Source organism: Chiloscyllium punctatum, chromosome 38, assembly GCF_047496795.1.
Source record: "Chiloscyllium punctatum isolate Juve2018m chromosome 38, sChiPun1.3, whole genome shotgun sequence".
NCBI lineage: Eukaryota > Metazoa > Chordata > Chondrichthyes > Orectolobiformes > Hemiscylliidae > Chiloscyllium > Chiloscyllium punctatum.
In genome coordinates, this window is record NC_092776.1 from 32,624,992 (window position 1) to 32,652,519 (window position 27,528).

The 27,528-nt window shown below is 40.4% G+C and overlaps 1 protein-coding gene across 2 annotated transcripts in view; it reads right to left on the bottom strand.

Moving 5' to 3' along the window:
- Nucleotides 1–7,849: 7,849 nt before the first annotated feature.
- LOC140463508 (uncharacterized) overlaps nucleotides 7,850–27,528 on the bottom strand; it is a 30,247-nt gene continuing 10,568 nt past the window's right edge. For both annotated transcript variants that reach the window (XM_072557565.1, XM_072557564.1), the window contains 3 exons: nucleotides 18,611–18,754; nucleotides 10,856–10,912; nucleotides 7,850–8,764 (listed from right to left, as the gene is read on the bottom strand). In XM_072557565.1, the coding sequence (XP_072413666.1) occupies nucleotides 8,414–8,764; nucleotides 10,856–10,912; nucleotides 18,611–18,754 (552 nt within the window). In that variant the 3' untranslated portion in view covers nucleotides 7,850–8,413. The remainder of the gene's footprint in view (nucleotides 8,765–10,855; nucleotides 10,913–18,610; nucleotides 18,755–27,528) is intronic.

Here is a 27,528-nt window from a genome sequence, read left to right on the forward strand (position 1 = left end):
ATGTTAAGCATGCTTTTACTAATGTTCTGCACAAACTAAATACTAGGTTTTATAAAGGAGTTTTTGTAATTGCTTTCATTGACATGAGATGACGCTCATTCCTCAAACAGCTATTAAGCTCTGCAATTACTGGAGTGTGGGCTAAAAAAAAATGTGCTTACACAATATAGTGTATCAAGGTTACCAGGGTTGGAAATGTGTAGCTTCTTTCCCGAAGCTATGTGAGTATTAACTAATGAACAACATTACCATGCATGTGTCATTAAATTAATGGACCATTAAAATAATGGATATTTAATGGACTCTGAAACATTTTGAAAATAAGAGCTGAATTAGCAACTTGCCCTAACTGCCTGAAAACACACCTAGCACTATAGAGCAACACAGCCCTGGGGTATTGATGTCACCATGTTAGTTTATTTTGCCTCCTCACCAAAAATGTTGTGATGGAAGTAGGAGGGACTACAGGATGTCAAATGGGTTTTTTTCTTCAGAAATGTGTTTTCAAATTGTCAAGTGAAAGCTCCAATGTAAACATCCCATTGTGAAGAACGTTAGGCCGCCTTTGTGCAAGACCACATATTCAAAATTATCATGTTCTCAGTATCGTATCATTTCAATGCCCAAGATTACTTCATCATTATTCTCATATTTTTGCCTGTCTCATCTACAGGGCAACCCTCCATGAACTACCACAGCCATTACAGAGATTGCACCATATCCTCTGGCCACTCATTCCATGCACACATCACCAGCTGCATGAAAACGTTTGTCCCTTTGGTTCATTTTAAATTTTTCCCCTCTCATCTTGAACCTATGCCCTCTAGAGATAGAGAGTCATAGAGATATACAACAAGGAAACAGATCCTTTGGTCCAACTTGTCCATGCAGACCAGATATCCCAACCCAATCTAGTCCCACCTGCCAGCACCTGGCCCATATCCCTCCAGACCCTTCCTATTCGTATACCCATCCAAATGCTTCTTAAATGTTGCAATTGTACCAGCCTCCACCACTTCCTCTGGCAGCTCATTCCATACACGTGTCATGTGCAAACTTACTAAACTACACCTCTTATGCTCACATCCAAATCATTTATATAAATAATGAAAAGTAGTGGACCCAGCACTGATCCTTGTGGCACTCCACTGGTCACAGGCCTCCAGTCTGAAAAACAACCCTCCACCACCACCTGCTGTCTTCTACCTTTGAGCCAGTTCTGTATCCAAATGGCTAGTTCTCCCTGTATTCCACAAGATCTAACCTTGCTAACCAGTCTCCCATGAGGAACCTTGTCGAATGCCTTAATAAAGTCTATATAGATCACGTCTACCGCTCTGCCCTCATCAATCCTCTTGGTTACTTCCTAAAAAAAACTCAATCAAGTTTGTGAGACATAATTTCCCATGCACAAAGCCATGTTGACTATCCTTAATCAGTCCTTGCCTTTCCAAATACATCTCCATCCTGTTCCTCAGGATTCCTTCCAACAACTTGCCCACCACCAACGTCAGGCTCACTGGTCTATCGTTCCCTGGCTTGTCCCAACCAATCTAGGTTTGTTCAATATTGTGGGCGGCACAGTGGCACAGTGGTTAGCACTGCTGCCTCACAACACCTGGGTTCAATTCCCGCCTCAGGCGACCACACTGTGTGGAGTTTACACATTCTCCCCGTGTCTGTGTGGGTTTCCTCTGGGTGCTCTGGTTTCCTCCCACAGTCCAAAAAAAAGTTCAGATTAGGTGAATTGGCCATGCTAAAATTGCCCGTAGTGTTAGGTGAAGAGATAAATGTAGGGGAATGGTTCTGGCTGGGTTGCGCTTCAGTGGGTCGCTGTGGACTTGTTGGGCCGAAGGGCCTGTTTCTACACTGTAAGTGATCTACTATCATTTTAATTGCATGACACTGTGATCTTTTGCTATAAATTCTGTGTCTTGTGATCCTATCCTACTAGTTACCTGATGAAGAAACAGCACTCTGAAAGCTAGTTCTTCCAAATTAACCTGTTGGACGATAACCTGGTGTTGTGTGATTTTAAACTTTATCTAAAACAAGGGCAATAAACTCATGGGGATATCAACATGTGCAAGTTGCCTGCCAAGTTGCTTGGAACTATATTGCTGGTTTGTTCGTTGTAGTTGAGTCACAATCCTCTGCAATAGTATTTTGGGTGTCCCTCCACCTCACAACCATAATCTTCTCAGGGGCAATAATGGGTCAGCAATAATTGCTGATCATGTATTAACCATGAAATTATCCCAGCATTTTGGTTTTAGCAACTAGTACAAAGGTTATCTGAGCACTGTAGAACTTGTCAAGGCCAACAAGGCCAAAGCAAAGTCATGACTCTGAGAAGCAATAGGAGTAACTGCAAGAATGGAACCAAGAGCTGCAATAACAACACAAAGAGATACCTTCTCTGCAACCACATGCTGTTCCATCTGTCAGAGAGGATGGAATGGGGACATAAATGGGAATGAGAATGTCAGCATAAGATTCACAGACATAAGATGTGCTTCAGCAACAAGATGGAACTGAAGTGCCTCAGGCGACGAAGCACATCTCCCAGGTCATGAAGGCTTTGTTTTCTGAAGCAGCAGAGATATGTTGCAGTACCAACCTCTGCTGGCATTTAATGGGCGAAATTGAAACAAACTACAATTGGTAGCTCCAGTGTCATAAAAAATAACAAGGAAACTTGGAACATTTTGAATTAAATATCAATTTGAGCAAAATGACGTCTCTCAGCCACTGTTGTGCCTGCCAGTTGTGGAAAGTCTGAAATGTAGACTGGATGCCACCCGCTCCTCATAAGGACACAGGTGTGGATACAAACTTGAAGGAAAAGCAGTTAGTTGGGTGCAATGATCCAATCCTCCTTTCTACTCTTCGAAATAAACATTAGGTAGGTTAGACAGCCTCTGGGGGGGATCTGTATTAGAAAAAAAAGTGATTAGTAGAGACATATCATAATTAAATTAAAATTATTGTTCACAGGGGTGATGATACTCTCCAGTCCTTGCAATGCCCACAAGTCCAAAAGGTTTCCATTGTACTGGCAGACTCTGCATGCTCCCTCTCCAGAGTCACCTGACAATAGGCATAGCCTCAGAAAAGGGATAGACAGTCAGGTGAAGAGGATCAATCCTCCTTCCTATTCTTTGAAAGCAAATTTTAATGAGTTATATAGCACTCATGGGTTACTGTAACAAAAACAAAACCAAATGGCCAATGAAATCTTACAGAACTACAACAAAAATGTGTCAAAATTAAATTATTGTTATCCAGGATGATGATATTTCCCCCTGGCCCCCAAAAGTTCTATTGTGTTAGAGAAATGCTCCTTTCTAATCTTAAAGCAACTATTAATTCAGGTTAAACAGCCTCTGGTAAGGCATTGTATCAAAAATAGAAATAAGTGTGCAACAGAAACTTACAAAAATCAAATCAGAATACTGTTATCTGGGTGAAGATACACCTCCAGTCCCTGCTAATGAAATCATCCTTTCCAGATTTTTTCTAATCAACCAGTTCAGAGATGTTATTATACAACTCTGGAGCAGGTGGGACTTGAACATGTGTCTAATCGTTCAGGTAGGGACACTGACACTACACCACAAAAGCACTAACTCCCTCTTTCCATGCTGCACTCTGAAAGCTAGTACATCCAAATTAACCTGTTGGATGATAACCACATTCAGACCAACACAGTTTGGGCCTGAACAGGATACCCAGTAAAGTCCCACTGAACCCACCTCCATTGTCTCAGCCTGCACCTGTCCCACTGGATTCATCTCTTCCTACCTCGACACTGTCCTGTCCCCCTTAGTCCAGGAACTCCCCAACTATGTTCATGACACCATCCACCAAGATATTTGTTTCCCCAGCATCCAATGCCTCATCTTCACCAGGGATATCCAATCCCTGTACACATTGATCTGTCACCACAAAGGTCTCCAAGCCATCCATTTCTTTTTTTCATGCAGTTCCAAACAGTACCCTTCCACTGACACTCTCAACTGCCTGGCTGAACTGGTCCTCACCCTCAACAACTTCTCCTTCCAATCCTCCAACTTTCACCAAACCAGATATGCCTGCCTGTTTGTTGGGTACGTGGAACAGTCCATCTTCTGCAGTTACACCAGCACCAACCCCCCACCTATTCCTTCGCTACATCGATGTCTGTATCAGCAACACCTCGTGCTCCCATGAGGACGTTGCACAGTTCATCAACTTTACCAACACCTTCCACCCTGACCTCAAGTTCACCTGGACCATCGCGGACACCTCCCTCCCCTCCTGGATCTCTGCATCACCATCTCCGGCAACCAACTAACTATAAACATCTACTACAAGCCCACCAACACCCACAGCTACCTAGACTACACCTCCTCCTACCCTACCTTCTGTAAAAATGTCATCCCTTATTCCCAATTCCTCTGCCTCCGCCGCATCTGTTCCCAGGATGACCAATTCCACCTCAGAAAGTCTCAGAAGGCCTCCTTCTTCCATGATCGCAACTTCCTTTCCCACGTGGTTGATGCCCTCCAGCACATCACTCTACTTCATGCACCACCACCCTTGAACCCCACACCTCCCAATGCAACAAGGACAGAACCACCCAGGCCCTCAACTTCCACCCCACTAACCTCTGCATGCATCATATCATCCTCCATCACTTCTGCTACCTCCAAATGGACCCCACCACCAAAGACATATTTCCCTCCCTACCCCTATCAGTGTTCCAGAGAGACCAGTCCCTCTATGACTTTCTCGTCAGGTCCACGCCCTATACCAGCCCACATTCCATTCCTGGCACCTTTCTCTGCCACCGCAGGACATGCAAAACCTGCGCCCACACCACTCCCCTCACTTCCATTCAAGGCCCCAAGGGATCCTTCCACATCCATCAGAAATTCACCTGTACCATTACCAATGTCATCTGCTGCATCCATTGCACCCGGTGTGGTCTCCTCTACATCGGGGAGACAGGACACCTCCTTGCAGATTGTTTCAGAGAACATCTCTGGGACACGCGCACCCACCAACCCCACCGCCCCGTGGCTGAACACTTCAACTCCCCCTCCCACTCCCTCAAGGGCCATGCAGGTTCTGGGCCTCCTCCACCACCAAACTATTACCACCCAATGCCTGGAGGAAGGACACCTCATATTCCACCTTGGGACTCTGAAACCACACAGGATAAATGTGGATTTCAACAGCTTCCACATTATCCCGGTCCCAAGCCTCCAACTCGGCACCGCCCTCCGGACCTATCCATCACTTCCCCCCTCTGACCTATCACCTTATCCCTCACCTTCATCTACCTATTGCTTTCTCCCCCCAACCTCAACACCCCCCCTCCCCCCCCCCCCCACCCCCCATTTATCCATTTGTCTCTCAGCCCCGGCCCACAAACATCATTCTTGATGAAAGGCTTATGCCCAAAACGTTGATTCTCTCGCTCCTCAGATGCTGCCTGACCTGCTGTGCTTTCCCAGCACCACACTCTTGACTCTGACTTGGAAGATCTGTTAATTAACAGTAGTAGAGGATAATGCACTACTGCACCTGAATGAGAACATCATCTCACATAAGATGCAGTTTGTGGCATTGTAACAACATATACAAGTTAAGAGTTATGTTGATTCTATAGTCTTTACAGTTATGTCTATCAGGAGCCAGAGATGGTATGTAGGACCTCCATTGGGATTGAGTGTTATACTGCTTTTACTCCATTGAAAGACTGTGACACATCAGGTTGGTGGAATTTAATGCAGCTTCAACATTAACTTTTTCATGAATATTACCCTACAAAACATTCCATCTACATTCATTTATTCATGGATGAGGCCAATCAAATATGGAGAAAAATCAGCTCCGCTACAGTGATTTGTGCCCCACAGCTACAAAAGTTAACTGCACACAAGTGGCAATAAACGTATCCTCAGTCATAAGCAACAGGAGGGATTTCATTTGACCAATGTTTAAATGTTACATGATCTCCTGAAAGTCATCAGTTATGTCTGCACTAGACATCCAGGGAATTTCTATGATTCATTTACTTTGATTCAGCCATATCTCCCATAGGTTGGCTCCTGACAGAATGGGATAATACTCTCTCAAGACTTGGCAGATGATTCTGAGGAATCCAACCAATAAACCAGATTAAAGATATATCAGGCATCATATGACCACAAGGGAAAGAATAGAACAAAATGTGCTTCAGGTGCCTTCACAGACCTGGAGGACCCCTTCGGTTTAATGGTTTTCAGAATGATTGAGCACTTCTACATACTTCATAACATCCTATTGCAGCTAGAAGCTGCAGGTGTGAAGAGATACAGAATGATTGGCAGCTGAGGACAAAGAGTGGGGACAAATGTAACTATTGTGCCTGCTGCTCCTCACCTGGCTGTCAGAGAAAACATCAATAGTCTCAACCATGCACATTTTACTTAATTTGTGTGCAAGACAGCATCTGACAATGTCATCAGAAGTCACGTTCCACTTCATCCTAAAGACAGTTCAATCCAACTTTTGCATTCAAGTCATTTCCTTTTCATAAAAATTGGTTGTAGCATTGGCCTGAAAGTTACAATGCTGTTGACTGAGAAATGCACCAAAGGATAGGTCTGGAAAATGAGCAGTTCAAATGAAGTCAATGAAATAAAATCAACACAACACCATTAACATTGCTAGCCACACCCAAGACAATCCCCTTGTCCAACTATTAAAACTCAGTCATCTGTTCCCTTTTAATCTAAGGCAGTACATTGTCTACAATTTTTAATCAAGGTACGAATCCAATCCCACTTCCTAATGTGCATTGTTTTAGGTATGTCAGGTTGTCAGGTTTTAGTACTTGTTACGCTGGTGTCTGTGATGCTGTGATCTCACTCTTCCAATCATTAGGATTAGAATCCCTGCAGTGTGGAAGCAGGCCATTTAGCCCATTGAGTCTACAACAACCCCTGAAGAACATCCCACCCAGACCAATCCCTTACCTTATCCCCATAATCTTGTATTTCCCATGGCTAACCCCCCTAACATACAGATCCCTGGACTCCATGTGCAATTTAGCATAGCCAGTCCACCTAACCTGCACATCTGGACCGTGAGAGGAAACCAGAGGATCCAGAGGAAACCCATGCAGACGCAGGGAGAATGTGCAAACTCCACACAGTCACCTGAGGGTGGAGTTGAACACAGGTCCTTTACACTGTGAGGCAGCAGTGTTAACCACTGATGCACCATGCCACCCCATCCTGATTCTGGATGCAACACTTCCTGCTCCACATCCCAGCTCCCTCCCATCATGTGGGAAAGAGTCTGTGGTGCCTCTGCAGTGGTACTATACAAATGAGTTTCCTGTCCAATGCATCTGTAATGTTGCAGTGCAATACTTCATGAAGTTTGAAATTCCAACCATGAAACTCTTAATCATAATCTTGAAGTCCTACTTAATCTGTAATTAACACAAGCTTAAATCACTCACGGACACAGACACAGACACACACACAGATACACACAAACACACTATTTTTAAGATCATTTATAGAATTTCTCCAGCTCACTTTTCAGTAGTTTGCAGTCCAAAAACGACACAATGATAGTCCGAGTTAAAGATATTTCCTCATTGTCTTGAAATAAATACATTCATTGATCTATTTCGTATCAGACAATTAGATAACATTTGAGATTCAAAAATTTTCATGTCAACTTCTCTATCTATTGTAGGATATTGTTAAAGATTAGACAACTTTTCAGGCAAATTTTATTTTCTGATTTTCTACTTGTGTGTTTTGTGTTATCTGTTAGAAAAATGAATAAATGAGGAGCTGAATGATGAATTTTAGTATATTTATTGTAGATAAACTATTTCCACTGGTTGAAAATTCTAGAATCAGGAGGCACAGTCTAAAAATTAGGACCAGGCTATTAAGGAGAGATGTTAGAAAGCAATACAAAGAGTAGTGGAGGTTTGGAACTCTCTTCCTCAAATGACATTCAATGCTAATTCAATTTATAAATTCAAGTCTGATATAGATATATTTTTATTAAGCAAAGGTATCAAAGGATATGGGCCCAAGCAGACATATGGAGTTAGGCCATAGATCAGGATCAAAGGGCTGAATGGCCTATTCCTGTTTCTTTGTTCCTAGATATTGTACATTGTTTGAAATGGCAGGAGAAATGCTTCTTCAACATAAGACTGGGGACAGAGCTGGACTGGAAGATGCTTGGAGTGCTTGCAAGGAACAGTTGTACTGGTTGGAAATCAACAGAAACTCAGAATCTGCATGTCAATAATAAACATATAAAATATAATTTACTGACACATCTATCTATTTTTATTTCCTGTTAAAGTATAAATGTACAGGAGTCAAAGAAATACTAATAGAAATCTACTCTACTTGCAATTTTTTCGGGAAGATTTTGTACGATCGGACTTCTTCCCAGAAGGATAAAGAGGACGTTGAGTATTACCTAAAATTTCTAGCGGAGTTCTATATAGGGAACTATTTTTCCCAAACCACATTACTTCAGTAGGATTCTGAGTTTGAGCAAGTTTGGATCTTTTGCTAGGAATTTTGGGGAAACGTCTGCAGAAAGGGCGTTCTGTCTCCTGTTTACCCTGGTAAGATGTCTGATATATGGTAAAACCAAATCTACCACTCATCTCAGATGGATTTCCTTGATCCCACAGCTCAAAAGTATGTGCAGTCTGTTTTACTATAGAGGGTTTCTTCTGTTCCAAGTCCTATAAGAGACAAAATAACACACAATTCAAATTGAAAAACTGTCTAGACAACTAGAAATAAGTCCATTACTTCATGACATACTGATCCTGGCTAGATCAATGGAAATGGGTAGTAACCACAACTGCCTCAAATAGCGGATGTAAAGCATAGTCTTGTACACTTATTAATGATCAACTACATGACATTGCAAATAGCTTAATAGAAGATTGCTTACTTAAACTATTCAATATGGGATGCACTGTATGGCATAGAAAAGAGAGGAATAAAACTTAAAATACATCATTGCTGAAATTAAGAAAGATTACTCAAAGTAAAGAACAGCATAAAAAATGTTGCTTTTGTATTATTTTGCTCTAAATAAACCAGCAATTATATTTACTTGTTCCAAAATCAATCATTTGAAATAAAATGTTATTTCACACTTGCTATCGGAAGGTTTAGTATTTGTCTGAAGTAGTTGCCATCACCGGGTGAACTAAGCTGTTTATTCAGTGATATTACAGTCTTGTGTAGTGCGTGGTAAGGCTACAAGCAATTAAAGAAATCAGCAGGTGCGGATCATCTCCTTTGACAGCAGCTAATTTTGTTCCTCTATTACTAATATTAGTCACAATAAAGTAACCAATTATTGCTATTTGGCATCCATTGCGTGTCTTGACAGCTCACACCGTAATCATAAACACTGCAGTATCCACCAAAATAGCTTTGTACAACAAGTAATCTATAAACCAGTATGGGAGTTGCTTTGAAAAGAAAGCATTGACCAAGCAGTGATAGCTTTTGTCAGATATGTTCTGCCTTGTAATCTTTGAGTTACCATGTTAAATCACAACTGAATCCCTGCTTAATTCATAACTGGAGATGTTTGCACAAGACTGTATTCCAAAGCCAGATATTAAAAGAAGATTCTGATGAAAACTAGTCACATCCTAAAGTCAGCAAGGTATATGGTTTGAACGATGCTTAAAAATATTCTGATTGTGAAAGCCATTTGCCACCATGAAGAACATTTTGAGTACACTCATGTGCCTCACAATAGGGTGTGATAATAGCTCAACTAGCTAGCTCAATGGAGCAGGGGTTCCTCAAGGATTCAACAATTGTTTTGCATGGCAAGCTTTGCAACTGCCGACATAGTTGCTTGGGATACACTAGGTATGAAAAATAAACAAGATTATTGCCAGGTTTTGATTCATTGCAGGCAAGTATGGCTCGCTTCAGGACTGACACAACTAGTACAGCCAAGAATCCCACCAGGAAAAGGAAAGATGACGCTGAGTAGAAGGATCTGCAGGAGGCCTTTGAAGCCATGAGATAGGATAATGAGGCTACCATGCTGATTTAAGTAGAAGTTAACATAAGTCATAAGCATAAGTCATAACATAAGCACTGTAGTTTAATATGCTGCAAATAAGACTTAATTTTCCTTAGACAGTTTGATACCAACAAAAAAAATTTGCATTATTGATTTCAGTTTCAGTGGAATCAATGTCAAGCTCCAACCTCCATTGCTAAGGGTGTTTTATTCTAGAGATGTGTTCTTTAACACAGAATTACCACTCTCATAATAACTTATTCAGTAGCAGAGGTTCAAATTACTTGAACATCTCAAACAGGTTTACTTAACATATAAACTAATAACTTGCAGTTGAGAACAATATACCCTTACACATTCTTAGTCTATCCTGCTAATTTCTTGCTTCCCTCATGGCTGCCAGTCATGTGATGTCTTCCTGGTCTTGGCTTATTACCATACACAGCTCATCGAGCAGAACACAACAACCTGCTTGCAGTCAAATTTAGCATTTACACGAAATTACATTGGAGATCATAGCCCTGAGTCAGTTCAGACAGAAAAAAAGTCCTGTAGTAAACTGAGTGGAGTGTGATATGATTGGCAGTTAGAAAAAGAAACTAACCAAAACTTCACAAGTTTAGAAAGACATTGAGATTCAAATTAGCATTTATTTTGTACAACTTGAATTCCACTGAATTGAAGCACAAATAATGTCAACGATATTGCATTTGATATCTGACAGAGTTTCTTAAATTGAATGACTTCAATAGTATCAATAAATTCAGGTACTTACAAAGGGAAGAGGTTTAAGTGTATGATCCAATCTGTACGTTGTGTGTGGAAATCTCCTCTGTGATAGATTATGACAAAGTATAAAATATTTTAGAATTCTGTAACAATTTATATTAATTAACAATTAACTAATATTGAGATATATTTAATAACTGTATGAGAATGATACAGTTCTATTCACAAAGCTTTCCAAATGAGAAGGCTGTGAGTTTAAGCTATATTCCCAGCCTTCAGTGCAACATTTATGCGATTCTGTGATTTTCTTCTGAATACAATAGTAAACTTTGTCTACATGTTAAAGAGGACTGCTAAAGGTCCCATGACTTTACTCAAAGAGTAGAAGGTTTTCAAATATCTTAATCAACATTACTCCCTTAAACAATATTGCAAAACAGAAGAACTGAACAAAATGACTGTCAATGGGGCCTTGTTTCAGAGAAAGATTTGTCCACAAACTGACAGTAATTGCAATACAAACATAGATCATTAGTTGTGAACAATTTATGATGTCATTAGGCCATAAGAAATTTATAAGTCAGAGTCTCTTTTTTCCCTTGTGATATTCATGGCCCATTGTGACAAGACTTGGAGATCCATTCAGATTCAGGATCATAAAATTCAATTCTAGGTAGTTTCAATGTTATCTTAAAGAAAACCATTACTAGGAATTGGTCACTGATTACTAAGAAGAAACTAATTTGATGCTCTATAGCCTTTAAATACTGCTCGTCAAGTTATTTTTACTTTGCAGATCCATTAGGAAAAAGAGAGATATCCAATATCCATCAATAGGTGGGAAATTTACTGATCAAATTGGTCAGCCTGAACATTGTTTGTCTTATTCTCCCACTTAACATAAGTGGGGGTTGTCACCACTGCTGTCATATCCAGAATTGTTACCATTGCCCGATTTTTGAAGTCAGCCATGTACCTCATCAAGCATTGACAGTCTGGAATTCCTCTTCTCTCTGCATATGGCAATTGAGCAACCACGAATCAACACCTCTCAGGGCATATAGGTGACATGTCTCACACTTCATTATACTGACTGACACCTATTGCTGTTTCAGAGTCAATCCACACATCCTACATCCGTTGCCATATCTCATCTTATAATCTTCTTTTTCTCAGCACTGCTCTTTCCTAAACATTCAGTATGGCCCAACATTTTATTATTGTTCAATTTGGAACCAGGACATGCAGGAAAGCCTTCAACTAGATCAAAACATCAATTTTTATTCAACAATAGCAAGTGAGATTAAAAAAGAGTCAGAAGCTGCTTTTGTTTCTCAGAACAGAAAGCCATTAAATTTGTTGGTGCTTAATAGTGGGATAAATGTCCAATCTACCTGTGTATCAATTCTCTGCTCATCGTGTTAGTGGAGAATGGGGATGCTGTAAATGAGCCAAAAGTTACATTAACGTTCAGAGGAAATCACCCCAACATTTGGAAAAGCTTACAAAAAATTTTCTGTTTATTTTCTTCCTGAAAATTTATTGCAAAAATTAGTTGAACTGTTTCAATTTTCAATATACTTATCAAAACAATAAAGTTTATACAAATTGCAGGAGGACATTACTAAGCCCACCACAGTTAGCTGTTCCACTGTTGCTTTATAAACAGCTTTTAACTATCCAAATTGAATTTTCTTTGTGTTCTCATGAATTATTTCTCATTGTTCCTTTTCACTTCTTTACCTAATTTCCTTTTGAAAAATATAATGGCTTGGATTGTTTTTGTTACTGAAATGCACTGCCTGGAATGAGCTGCCGGAGGAAGTGGTAGAGGCTAGTACAATTGCAATATTTAAAAGGCATCTGGAAGGGTACATGAATAGGAAGGGTTTAGAGGGATATGAGCTGGGTCCTGGCAGGTGGGACTAGATTGGGTTGGGATATCTGGTCGGCATGGACAGGTTGGACCAAAGGATCTGCTTCCATGCTGCACATCTCTATGACTCCGTGACTCTAAAGGCAAGCAATCAACGAACAATCATTGCACCCAGCTTTCATCTACTGGAACTGAGTGTCAATTAAGTCCTGCCTGATTTGTTATCCCTAGTGATGGTGTGTTCAGTCAATCAGAAAATGATGCTCCTCCTGCTCAATGTCCTCCTTTTCTTCCTTGGAACTCTCCTAGTTCATCATCTTCCAGCACACCTCCTCTTTGCTTGCTTCAGTTATGCAGACTCCACCTTGATTGTACTGCAAGGTCCACCCAGACAAATCCACGCACTGAAACCTTAATTTCAACAGGGAGAAGAATGGGCTGCATTGTATTGACACTCACCCTCAGTCAGGGCTGCCTAACAGGATCATTAACCATGGTTGGAAAGGGCAGCCCTTTGTCCATGCAAGGCATCTGGCCCCTCAATTGCAGCAGAAATGCAGAATATAAGCATCATGGCAGGTCCTAAGGATATACCAATAGTCATAGGTAACTTGCATGTTGCTAGAATGGAATCCTTTTCTACTGATGAACTTAGCTACGTTGTGATTTAAGCCTCTCAATGTGATTCGTATACAGTCTATTACAGCCTGCACCTGATGACAAAGCTTATTGCTTGGGCTGTAACACTGACCAAATCATGGGGAAACAAAGTGAAATGGTGAGATCTGGAACAAGTGGCATCGGTAACAAACTTGATGCATTGGTGCATGGATAACTGAGAGATTACAATCAGCCTCAGTCACTCCTTGCAAGAAATTAATGTGTAAAGGTGAGTGCAGCTGTCATCAATTAAGCCACCAACACCTTCAGGTCACAGGTCCTGTTCCAGCAGTTGACATATTTTGTGACAGTGACCTGGGATATCTGTAACCTGTGCTCATTCAGAGGAAATAACACAGAGGACAGAAGACTCTGGCTATCCTGTTTATACTGAGGGGAGATTTAGCCGTGACCTCTTCACGTGAAAGCTGTTCGGCATCTGTTGCAGTTTGCTGCTGATCCTGGGCTTGCTGTCACATCTGTCCTTTCTCTATTTATTCATGCCTTTATTGCATCACAACAACAGCAATAATAAGCCCTGCTATGGCTGGATCTCTCAGTCATAATTGTAATGAACCTGTGTGAGAAACCTAAGTACAAGTCCTCACTATTTTGAACAGTCAGCATTCGCATTACTCATAAATCACAAATTTGCATACTCCTCCATACAATGGGACATAGAGCATTCTGATGAAAATGTTTATGGAAAGATCCTCCTTGGAACTCTGACAATAAAACCTTATTTCAATTCATGCAGCACCAGTCATGTTGCAAAGAGACAGTAGGAGATTCTAAGCGCTGTATGAGTACTAGCACCAAATTGCCCCAATATCAAATCATCTAAGAAAGCTATCATTGCATATTGGCAAATATTTACAGTTCACGGCGAGAAGGAATCAGTTCCATTTCCTTATGCAGCCTATGAGAACTTGTATTATCTTTGTGCTTTGTGCCTTGCAGCCCTCAAATCTGCAGTTCTCATCTGGCCGTACAGTTTAATCTTGTTGAGGTCATGTCGGTGGTAACTATGAAGAAGAGGCCCTCCTAAAGCATTCAGTGTCATCCGATGCACTATCAGTTCCCACCATTCCTCTCCCCTCTGCATCCCAGATTGCTGCCTTCAATCCCCGTAATTCAGTTTCTCAACTTCACAACAGAGCAGCATTCCCTGATAACCCTCTTGATTTGCATTCAGTTGACCCCTATTAGTGACAGTGGCTCACTCATAGACTGATGTGTACCCCTGATCCTGACTACTCCAAGCAGTCGAATGATGTGTTCCTGGACTGAGGGCAGACAGTGCCATTGACTTATTGTACTCAGACCCCTGACTGACAGTACACTGAGGACTATTCCCCTTAGACTTTGAAACATGGCCATTTGGATGAAGTGCATGCAATGCGTTTGCTATGTACACTGCTAGCTTATGATGCAGGTGCACGATTGACATAGCACTGTCCCATACAATAACAGGTCCATGCTTAGACTGATCACTGATGACAACAAAGCCAACTGCCTGACTTTGTATCTATGTGAAAACATAAAGCAACACAGAAGTGCTACGAGCCTTCGAGCTCTGGAGAAGTTCCAAACTGCAAGGCAAGATCAGGCAGAAACGCTGTGACATCAATGTTGTCGTAAAATGAGTGAGTAATAAGAAAATGTGTGAGAAACCTTGAGGTACTTTTTGTTATTCAATCATGGGATGTGGGTGTTGCTGGATGGGCCAGCATTTATTGCCCATCCCTAAATGCCCTTGAGAAAGTGGCAGTGAGCTGCCTTTTTTACTGCTACAATCTAGTTCATGTATGTATACCCACAATTCTGTTAGAGAGGAATTTTGACCCAGTGACACTTAAGGAACTGTGATGTATTTTCAAGTCTAGATTGTGAGTGCTTGGATGTTAAGGTGCTGTATAAGGAGCTTTGGTGAATCTCTGCAGTGTATCTTGTAAATAGTAGGCATTTCTGATACTGAGAATAGGTGATGGAGGGAGTGAATATTTCTGGATGTGATACCAATCAAATGGATTACTTTGTCTTGGATTATGTCAAGCTTCTTGAGTGTTATTGAAACTGCACTCATCCCGGCAATTGGGTAGTATTGCATCACACTCCTGACCTATGCCTTGTCGGTGGCAGACAAAATTTGGGAAACTTACTTGCTGCAGAATTCCTAGTTTCTAACCTGCTCTTGAAGCCATAGTACTTTTATGACTAGTCTTGTTCAGTTCTTGGTCAATGGTAACCCCCAGGATATTGATAGTGGAGGATTCAGTGATGGCAAAGCCATTGAATGTCAGAGAGGTGTTAGTTAAATTATTTCTTGTTGGAGATAGTCATTACGTGGCATTTGTGTGACATGAAAGTTACTTGCCACTTGTCAGTCCAAGCCTGGATACTGTCCAAGTCTTATTGTAATTGTACATGGATTGCTTCAGTGTCTGTGAAGTCCCAAATGGCAGCGTACATTTTGCAATCATCAGCAAACATCCCCACATCTGACCTTATGATGCAGGGAAGATAATTGATGAAGCAGCTGAAGATTGTTGAGTCTTGAACGTTAGCCTCATGAATACATGTAGAGATATCCTGGAGCTGAGATGACTGACCTCCAGTCACCACAACTATCTTCCTTTGTACCAGTTATCATTCCAGCAAGTAAAGTTTGTTGTCTCTGATTCCCACTGACTCCAATTTGGATGGAGTTGCTTGATGCCAGTGTGGAAGCTGGAGATATGAAACAAACAAAAATAGAAATTGCTGGAGAAACACAGCAGATCCGGCAGCTTTTATGGAGGGATAATAGATATCATGTTTGAGTCCTATGACCCTTCTTCACAAGGACCTGTGAGTGATCTGTCCAATTTCATTTTTTTTAGACTTTCTAGTGATAGTTACTACTGAGTGACTTGCTAGACCACTTCAGAGGGCAGTTAAGAGAAAATCATATTGCTGTGGTGCTAGAGTCACATGTCAGCCACACCAGGTTAATTTCCTTTTTGTTCCTAAAGAACTGAACCAAATGGTGCTTTTTTAACAATTGACAATGGTTTCATGGTTATCATTAGACTTTTAACTCTAGATTTGTAATAATTGAATTTGAATTCCAGAACTGCAGTAGTGGGACTCGAACCTAGGAGCTCCAAAATATTACCTGCTGTTTGGATTATTAGCCTAGTAACTATACCACTCGACTATTGCTTGCCATTTGTTGGGTCAAAGGTAACAGTTGGGTGCCATCCCCTACTTGCAAACAATCCTTGCAATCACATCTCCAAAAAAATGCTGTTGTACTCCAACGAGTAGCACTGAAGTGCAGAATTGCATCATAAGTGGATTGGAGATGCGCCCAGAGAGTGCAATGAGGCTGGTATATATTAAAAGCCAAAATTCAGAGAAGTGGGGTTGCTTATGTTTATTGCCCATGAAACATGCCATGAGATGATGGTTCGTAGTGTTTTATAGAGGTCTTGAGGAGCAAGAGATGAACTGGAGTTGCGTTGACTTTTACATCGGCAATTATCACTGGTCAGTTTCTATCTGGCAGGTGGAATAAAACCGCATTTTAATGAGGCAAAATGAGAGACTCACATTCATGTTGTTCAGTTGTTATACCTGGTTCTCAACTCAAGTCTGAGTACTGCACACCAGTATATATTACTTTCTTAACTAAAGAATTGTGAATAGAAATATATGCAGTGCCATCATCAGCAAACATCACCACTTTTGACCTTAGGGTGAAAGGAAGATCGTTAAAGAAGAACTGAAGATGATTGGGCTGTGACAAGAGAACTCCAAAAGTATTGCACTTAGCTTCCCATTTGTTGACTCCAACCAATAGAAAGTTTATTTTCCAATTCCTACTGCATTCAGGTTTACTGGTGTTCCTTGTTGCCATATTCAATCAACACCAAGTTTATAGGTAGAATGAATATGTGCAATGATTTAAGATCTTAAATATATATTGTTCCACCAACAGGACAAGAGACAGAGGCACATCAAAATACAATCAAACAGAGATGGTTCGGGAAGATCTCAATATTGATTCTGGAAGCCGTGAGGTTTCATGGTTTCAGGTCAAAGAAAGTTTCCACTGATTACCACCCACTGTTCTCTCTCAGGTAATAAAGCAGTATTCTTCCATGTTGAACAGTATTTGGAGAAAGAGTGAGATAAGCAAGCATGGAGTGTACTTTATTTGGGAAAGTTCAAAATCTGAGTTGTCAAATAACTTTTGAATTAATTAATTCTGGGAAGAAAGGGTTCATTTAGTGCTAGGTTCTTCCTTGCCAAGAACCTGATTTTGTGGTGAGTTAAGTGTATTTGTTAGCCTTCTCACAGAAAGAATTAGCTCTGTCAGCAACACTTATGGCCAAGTCCAATTTTCAAATTACCCTTACCCAGTCCATCTGATATAAAAAAATACAAAAATCTGCTATTTTGCCAAACCAGTTCCTGCACCAGCAAAAATGGTGACAATGTCGAAGACCTAGCATATTTATTGCTTGCACTTAATTTGAACTGCAAATAGTAAGGACTTATTTTCAGAACTGCATGAATCATATCAGTTCTATATTCAAAACTCAACCAATAAATTGAGCATAAAGCAGCAATGCATTAGCAGCAGACAGAAATCACTACAATAGGGTGAAGTGTCTCCTCAAATAATCTCCTTTGACAGTTGCCATAACATATATCAGCAACATCAGGTGGAATTCTATATCCTCCTCCAGAATGGTCTGGCAACAAAACTTAGGTACAAGAACACCACCATGCCAATCACCTGCACTCTGCTACTCCTATTTTAACCTTAGCACGGATGCTCAGGACAGCCTGCCTGCAAGCCAACTGAGGTCCTTAAGTGGACAATTAAAAGCTACTTAAGAACTTCCTCCCCCTATCACATGCACTCCACTCGCAACCTTGTTGCAGGTGGAGATGATGTCTCTTCTGTTTGTGCCCAATGGAGGCAACGGCCAAAGATTCCCCACTGCCCTTGCCTGACTGTTCCAGCACTCTTTCACTCCTAAACAAACTCTCATTCCCTCACTTCCTAGAGGCCTACTGCACTAGACCTGGTGAAATTCTGACATACCTTTTCACTGGGATCTAGGAGTTTGGAATTACCCGAAGTCCCAGCAGTGGTCTCCTTTCCTGATGGCACAACAGATATTTAATTCCTTTCCAGAAGGACAAACTGCTCATGTAGATTGACTTTAGTGTTAAAAATGGTGCATCTACTTTTATAGCACATTGCCTTACCTTCTCATAGTCGCCATACAATGATGGTAATTTATCATTTAACTTGCTTGGAGAAAAATTCTGGTTTTGCATTGTCATACATTTATCTGCCGTAGATTCAGGCTCTACACAGATTCGGAATTCTTGCACATTTGGATGGTTAAACTGAAAGAATGGACATGCAAGGCTTCTATTGATAACTGAGCACTATACATTCTGTATGCAAAATATGAAACAGGATAAGACTCTACATCCAGCAGCTGGGGCTAGTGGTCTATATAAGTGGGCTTTTACTGTTTTTATTTTGATACTGTTACAACCATAGGAAAATGAATTATCAAAATTAAACTTTCATCATCTGACTGTCATACCTGAAAGCTTTCAAAGACTAAAAATTATTTTAGAAAGGCTAAATGCTGATCTAAAATGGCTGCTGTGGTCACCAGACAAAGTTGAGCCAAGCTCATGAAATCATCAATAAACCAAGATCAGTCTGAGACAAAATTAACATAATTATAAAAGGCATTGAACTTAAATCTATATATCCCAATAAAAAGCAAAAGAACTGAGGATGCTGTAAAATTCTGAGGACAGTCACTCAATCCGAAACATTAACTCTGATTTCTCTCCACAGATGCTGCCAGACCTGCTGAGCTTTTCTAGCAGTTTCTGTCTTTGTTTCTATATTTCCCAATTGATTCACACCATTTTGAACTTACACTTTGAGGTGCAGATCATCCATCTTAAAAAAAGACAAAGAAAGTAGAATCTAGAATAGGCACTAAATTATATTATAAAAGCTGATTTTGAGAAGTAGAGGAGTGCCAAGGAAAAGTGGATTTGTAAGCAATGTATGGAAGACAATGCTTTTCGACTGCAAAGTCAATGCCCAACGAAAATGTAATTTGAAAAAAAAAATTACCAAAAACTCAAGGATATCGTAAAAACTTTGTTACTGCTGAAGCTATGTGGCAACAGTTAAACAGTCTGGTCTCTGATCATTGTCGCAACTCAAGCACTCTAAGAACTTGGAATTACAATTGTTTATACCTTTCTGTCTGCACTAGAAACTCTTCCTCTTTCTCTTTAACCTGATTACACGTGTTTGTGTATGTGTGGTAATGTTGCATTTTTATTATCTTTTCCAGCAGCAAATAACAAAATTCCCCTTTCTTGCATTCAAGAAAATCTTGTAATTTGGCTCCTACATTTTGATCAAATCAGTTACGTTTTCATTGAAATGTGACAACTACATGCTGAAAAAAATATGCTTGTTGCCACTGATGAGGAAAGAGTTATAAAGAAGGGAGCAAAGCTGGTTGCAACAAATTGAAGACCACATATGAAGACAACAATGTCTTTGCATGACCTCCTTAGTTTCAGATCATAGAAGGTCAGTGTCATCAGTTAGATTATTGGTTTAAAAATAAATTTAGATTATGTATTTATTTTGGAACCAATGATAATGTGAGTATAACATTTCCTTCTCCGATAAGTGAGGTGAATCAATTGATGAAAATAATTGACAGATTGCGAGCACCATAATGAGTATATCGAGTCTAAAAAAATCCTATGTTTTACAAGATGTCAAATAGCCAGCATAATTTAAATACAAACATGCCACTGCTTTGTGGCTTTGGGTATCTATTCTACCATATGAACTAAATCATTCAATTTGCTCAATCCTCTGAAACTCACTATTCTTAAAGCCAGTGTCTACTGACATCTGCTGTGGTTGCAATTGCGCATGCACCCGAAAGTTCCTTCTATGCACCTGAGTATACAAGTCTACTGCATATGTTCACAAATCCAGAAACATTGATATACAGAATTCAGAATCACTAATCTTAGAAAGACCTTTCTTGCATTCAAGAAAATCTTGTAATTTGGCTCCTACATTTCGATCAATTCAGTTATGCTTTCATTGAAATGTGACAACTTCAAGTGGGCAGTACTGTCAACCAAGGTTAAATTGATCATACACTTCCTTCAAGTTCCAATTCATCATTTGAGCAAACTAATTAAATCTGACACTTGAATGAAGGAGTGCTGCTCTGTTTGAGGTACATTCATTTTGGATGAGGTGTTTGGATTCTTGGGTGAATGTTAATGATTGCAAGGCATTGCATTGAAGATGAGTAGTGGAGTTATCTAATACTGTGGCCAATATTTATCCCTCAATCAATATCATAAAAATCAGATTTTCTGTTTATTATTACATTGCTGTTTTGGAGTGTTTGCTGAGCACAAATATAGTTGCCACATTTCTTACTTTGTGCAATTTCAAAATGCATTTCATTGGCTGTAAAAACATTTTGACACACCAGCTGATTAAAATGTCATATAAAAGTGGAAGTCTTTGTTTCAGGGAGTAGAAATGCTTCAAAAATTCAATACATAGGATTTTCTTCACAGGATTGGGGTGGGAAAGGAATAACTTACAATAATTTATTGGGAAATGAATGGAAACAAATTTTCCCACAGCTTTCCAAAAATTGAAACTGCAACTGCAGAATTTAGTTGGGAAGGAAGCACTCCTCGTGATCTCCACCAGGATAAAATGAAGACAAATGCAAAGTTCTATTAATCCAATGCACCTATAATGAGGAATTGTTTCATTTTGTGAACCAGCTAGCTGTTTCTTTATTTTATTTTGTGGATTTTCTGACTTATTTGGAAATTCATTACTAATTGAAATTGAGTTTCTTGAAAAAGGTTCTGAAAAATCTATACAAGCTAAGTTTCTGTTGTTTACCTATGGAGGATACAATTTTCTCCTTAAGGGCACCTAAGTTACCTGAGTTTAAACTATTGATTCGCAGAGCCAAGACCCAACTACTTCAAATCAGCACAGACCCACTGTTGTCCAGCTGTGACCTCATCCCCACAATGGGAGATTGTCAGGAATTGGTCACAATACAATTTACATCATCTTAGCAGATATTTGTGGTTAGACTTTCAAAGGCCAATAGGGGTGTAGCAGGGGGTGGGCATGCCTGAATTTCATGCAATTAGCTGACAGGTTGATTTCTGGAGCCACCATTCCCCATAAGCCATTTTCGAGAAGCCTGTTTAGGGTGGAACAGCTATCTGCTCAAATGCGGTGGGTAGCCAAATGAGGTAATTAAATGGACTATTAAGGCTTGCAGCTGATGGACCTTTCACTGAAGCAAAAATATCGTCCATGAGAGAAAGCAACCTGCAGGCAAGGAAATGGGGAGATGCGGGCTTGGGGGGTAACACTGCATCTTGCTAGGAATATGTCTGCTCTTGTTGTGGTTACCTGTTGTGCCTGCTGACTCTCAAATGTAAGGATTGTTCCTCTCTGTTCACAGACTGACAGTCATGGCTGCTTTAAAGTCATTTTTAAAAAAAAACTAATCTTTAGCCTCATATGTTGTAAAGTCTCTCTCTCTCTCCAGGCATCTGCAGCCACCACCTCCACTTTCGCTGTTCCTCACCCGCGTCCCCCATCCCCTGTCCCCCACTGCTAGCCCCAGTGTTCATCTACTATCCTAAACTGAATGGAGAGTTCCCCTTCTGTCCACTACTTTGCTGGTGCTGGAAAAGCACAGCAGGTCAGGCAGTATCCGAGGAGCAGGACTTACTCCCGAAATGTCGATTCTCCTGCTCCTCAGATGTTGCCTGACCTATTGTGATTTTCCAGCACCATACTCTCAACTCTGATCTCCAGCATTTGCAGTCGTCACTGTCTCCCACTAATTTGTTGGCTCACCAAAAATAATTGTTGCGTATAGTGTGATGTCAAGGTTAGCGTATGATCTCAAGTCCAAACTGAAAATCCAACACTTGATATTGGGAACTCCTCATGTACGGAATAATAAACATAACCTTAACTTAAAAATGCATTGCCACTATCTTCCTAAAGATTTGATTCAATCCATCCTATACCCTTCAAATGACAAGGAAGTTAAATTTGTAGAGTTTCAACAGCACCTGAGTGCCTCTATATGAAAATCATAAATATAAAATGCTGTAGATATGGGTAAGTACTCATATTCAGTGTCCAGGTAAAATTTTCCAAAAACTGTTAACTTAAACTTGAGAAATTTCTCAGTTGTAGAACAGGTATTTGTTACTGATACAATGGAATAATGTACACAGGAATAATGTACACAGGTATCTGACAACATTCTAGCCATCTTGAAGTAAAATTTCAGTATCTAACATGGCTTAAATCACAAATTAGCTAATTCAGTTTTTCAGATGCCTTTAACAAAAGAAAGTGCAGTGTGTGCCTGCCCTCCTCTCCAGTATGCTCTAAATAAGTTTGCAATTATTTCTCCTTTCTCCCAGAAGTTCAGCTCAGTGCATGCCTTTGCAACTCACATATGGTTCAGAGGTCTAGGATGTCAACATTTTATGACCATGTTAAATGGATTTATTCAGAGAATTCCAATATGAAAACATAAACTACTGGAGAAATTCAGCAGGTCTCCAGCAGAGGGAAAGTAGAGTCAATGTTTCGAGTCCAGTGACCCTTCATCAGAACTTGTAGCTTGGAAAAAAATGGTATGTATGCTGAAGACCAGGTTGCAAGGGAGCAGTAAAAGAGTAAGACAATAGGTGAAGGTGGAGACCAGATGGGGAGAAAGGCAGTTAGGCAAACAAAGGGTTGAAAATGTGCTGGCTATGCTGAAAGCAGCCCATGTGGTATCAACACTTAGGGTGTGAGACTGGGTAAAGGACATGGAAGAAGGTGTTCCTGCTGGGCACTCTGTAAGCTTCAATAATTTTAACTAATTTTCATTGCAATATCTTCATCCACCTTTGTTTTCTGCCATCACCCATTCCCTACCTTCCTCATCCCCACTCTAATTCTGCTGCCCTAGGGCTAGCAAAAGTCAGCCACTTGGAGGGAAGAGCAAACCCATAGATCACTATTTTAAAGTAGTCATAAAGAAAGCAAATTGCTAATTCAGAATAAGCTTCAGTGCCCAGAGGCTTTCTTCTATGTCCTTTACTTAACTCATACCCAGGCTTTATCATCACTTGTGCTGCTTTCCGCACAGCCAACCCATTTTCACCTACTGATGGTCTCAATTGTCAGCTTTTCTCCTTCCCTGGCTTACATCCCTTTGCCTGCCCAATTGTTTTTCTCTCTCTCTGTGCTCCATCTCCACCTATACTCTCACTCCTTCGCCCACACTCCATCTCTTCAGCCTCCATACCACCTTTTCCTAGCTATTACTAGTTCTGATGAAGCAAAATGTTGACTTTGCTTTCTCCCCACTGATGCAGGCAGACTTGCTGAGTTTCTCCAGCAATTTCTGATTTTTGTTTCAGATTCCAGCATCTGCAATTCTTGGTTTTATTTTAGGGAATTTGAATAGATTGACATACCCAAATTACCCAAGGGGGATCTCAATGCTACACCATTGGGAGCAACTAATTACCCTTCCTAATTTCAATTCAAATCTTCTGTGACCATTTACAGGCACTTGTTTCAAAAATGGGCAATATGAGACTGCTCATTTGTGCTGTTTAATGCTTACACAGGAATGCTGTGGCCAGCCTTTATACTTTATTGGAGTCTCCTCCCATTAGTTATTTTTTAACTGAACCATCAAAATCCTCTATTTCATTATTCTTTATATGCTTATTAGCTTTCCCTTAAATAGATCTGTAACATTCATTGCAGCTACACTCTTTGGTAATAAGCTTCACATTCTCATCAGCCTCTGGGCACTGAAGCTTATTCTGAATTAGCAATTTGCTTTCTTTATGACTACTTTAAAATAGTGATTTATGGGTTTACTCTTCCCTACAAGTGGCTGACTTTTGCTAGCCCTAGGGCAGCAGAATTAGAGGTGGGGATGAGGGAGGTAGGGAATGGGTGATGGCAGAAAACAAAGGTGGATGAAGATGTTGCAATGAAAACCCTGCATAACTCATCTTTTTCAGGAGAGGTTCAAGCAGTAGGGTCAAGTCCACACATGGTGGCAGTAGACAAACAATTAAATCTTTTCACAGGCTAATTAACTCTTACTTTGATATGCCCTTTAACATTTACTGGGAGCACAGGTGAGCCATACTGCATTAGCAACTCACCAGCAATAAGGAGGCTCAATAAGATTAAGTTGTGCCTTGTGAGAGCACCAGTATTTCAAAACAGAAAGGTTAATAAACATCAAATCATGGAAGGAAGATACTTGAGACACCACGAAGTGGATGAATTTATCAAAGACAGATTATGGGAAGGATGTCTTTGAAGGGCAATTTATGCCTGCAGAGTTATGAGATTAAGAGGCTTTCAGATATTGGCACTAATTAAAAGTGATCTCAACTACTCAGACATTAACTCCTACACTGGGGAGGTGAATAAGAGCATGACAGCTGGATTTCATTGACTGAACGCACAACTCATGTGCAATTTTTGCATTTGGATCTTCTTGGCGTGTGCAAGGTTCCTGGGAAACCATCACAACTCTGAGAGCACAGGACAGTTCGGATGTCTTAGCTTTACTGACCGACGAAAAACCTTTGGGTGGATAATGGACTGCTCCAGCATGTGTGTCTTTGGTGATGACATTTAACATCTACTTGAAACTGAAAATCACTGGGCCTTCTTCAGTCCTGCAATGGGGAGTGACCATGGTTGTTAGTGCCTACATTACTTGCTTGCACAGTACTGTATCACGCTACAGTGTTTATAAACACTAGCTAATGCCAGACAACATACAAGTACTGTATCTGCCTTGACAGAGGGTAAACTGGAATGTCACAATGTTGTGTCTTCACTTGGTTGCTCATCCTCTGAGGTTTCAAGTGATTGATGTACCCTTGTTCTGTACACATCTGCTAATTGTTCCATAATGGAGGGGAGTGATGTTGGGGATCTGCCTTTTTCACCAATTTCTTCTGCCAATTAAGCATCTGTCACAATGCACCATGGGTACCACTGCCTATGAGGTTTAGTAAGCATGTTCTGAAAGCACAGATTTTTAGTTCATAATACCAGGCAAGAAAATTGAGCTAAGGTCAAGATGAGATCAGCCATGATTGTATTGAATGATGGAGAAGGCTTTAGGGGCTGCATTTGGAGAAAGTGAGGACTGCAAATGCCAGTGAGTCAGAATCAAAACGTGTGGCACTGGAAAAGCACAGGCACCATCCAAGGAGCAGGACAGTTGACACTTTGGGCATAAACCCTTTATCTGGCTTTAGGGGCTGAATTGCTTACTCTTGCTCTTAGTTTTTTATGTTTTTGGAGTCCACGTTTGCTGCACTGTCGTGACAGGCTACCATGCTGAACCCGCTCTTAGCCTCTTCCGACATCAGCATTGATACTAATAGGAAAGGCATTTGTCTTCCAGTCCATTTGCACTCCCAACCATTGTGAGTTTGGTCCCCTTATAAACACAGACATGCAACCTGTTGTAGGCCTTTCATAGCTTCATTCTGTGCAAATTTCAAAGTGCAGCATTATGCCTGCGAAAAGCTTGTTGCTAGGGAATGTTTAGTACTGGCAATGCAATGATCAAGGTTAAATGACCAGGGACCACTGCTGAGAGGCTACTAAAAAAATGACCTGTTTTGAACTCTGATGTCTGACCATGCCCAGATCCTGGATTGTTAACCTATCTCACATTTCATTGGTACCTTTGTGACATTGAGTGATATGAACTTAGTAAAAAGAGCACTTACCAGATTCCAGTCACTAAGTGAAAACTTGCGATTCTGCAACCATGTTCAGTCAACCATACCACAACTGCTAACTTCATTTTCGACCTCCAGTTACAACATTGTCAGGTAAGGTTTCCTGACCTCATCTGCCTATTGAATAGAAAAAGCAACTGTTTTCCCCTTTTTGCCTTCAGGGAGGCATCACTAAACCAGAGCCACTCTTCCTGCAGCAATTCATTGAAATCAACCCTGAATACACTCCTTGCCTCAAAATAATGGTGTGTTGCCCCCATTTAATGACAGCGTTCTACCTAAGTAGATTAAATCATTCACTTTCTCCATGTTTTGTATTGCAGTATTTCTACCAACCTTTGTCTTTTCCCAAGACAGCTATAAGCTAAAGATGACTTCCTCACACTAAAAGCTCTCCAATGTACCTCTGAGTTCAATGCATCCTAATGGATAAGGGTGATACTGCCTGCATGGTCCAGATTAGAAAGAGATCTGATCAATACTGATATTGATATGAGTAAAGGTATGGTAAAAAATATTTGGATAAAAGATAGTGTTGAAATAAGGATGCACTCTTGCCTTACTAATCTCTTGTGTGTGACTCAGTTGGCATCATTCATATCTGCATCGTTCCAAGATCTGAGCATCAGAATCTAAGTTTATGTTCCAATGCAGTACTAAGGGAATGCCGCACAGTTAGAGGTTCTGTTTTTTTGGTAAGATTTTAAATCAAGTCAGATGGCCATACAAACTCTTTTTAAAGAAGAGCAGGTGGGTCCGCATGGCGTCCATGCTCTCAGTCACTGCTCAATCAACATCATGAAAAACATTATCTCGGCATTATCACATTGTTTTTTTTCTTTCTGGGAGCTTGTTGTGCACGCACAGGCTGCCACATTTCCTACATTACAACAGTGACTACATTTCAAAATATTTTATTGGCTGTGAAGCATTTTGGTCACAAAAGTTTCTATATGAAAGCAAATCTGTCTTTCTCACCTGTAGTTCCTCTGATAAATCCCTACTCCACTGACCCTTGATGAATTGTTCTCAGGTGGATGTTAGAGTCACCAATGTGATTATATAGCATTTGCCATAGAGTGCTGCAGTCAGCAGAAACAAAAATAAATTGTCTGCTGGTAACAGGTAAATTTGTAATCAAGTTCAGGCATTGAGCAGGTATACAGCATAGATACCCAATGGTGAAATCCTATTCTTCAAGAGTTGCTTTGTTAGATGTGCTAAAGCTAAGTTAGTGGGGTATATTCTGAAGCTTACAA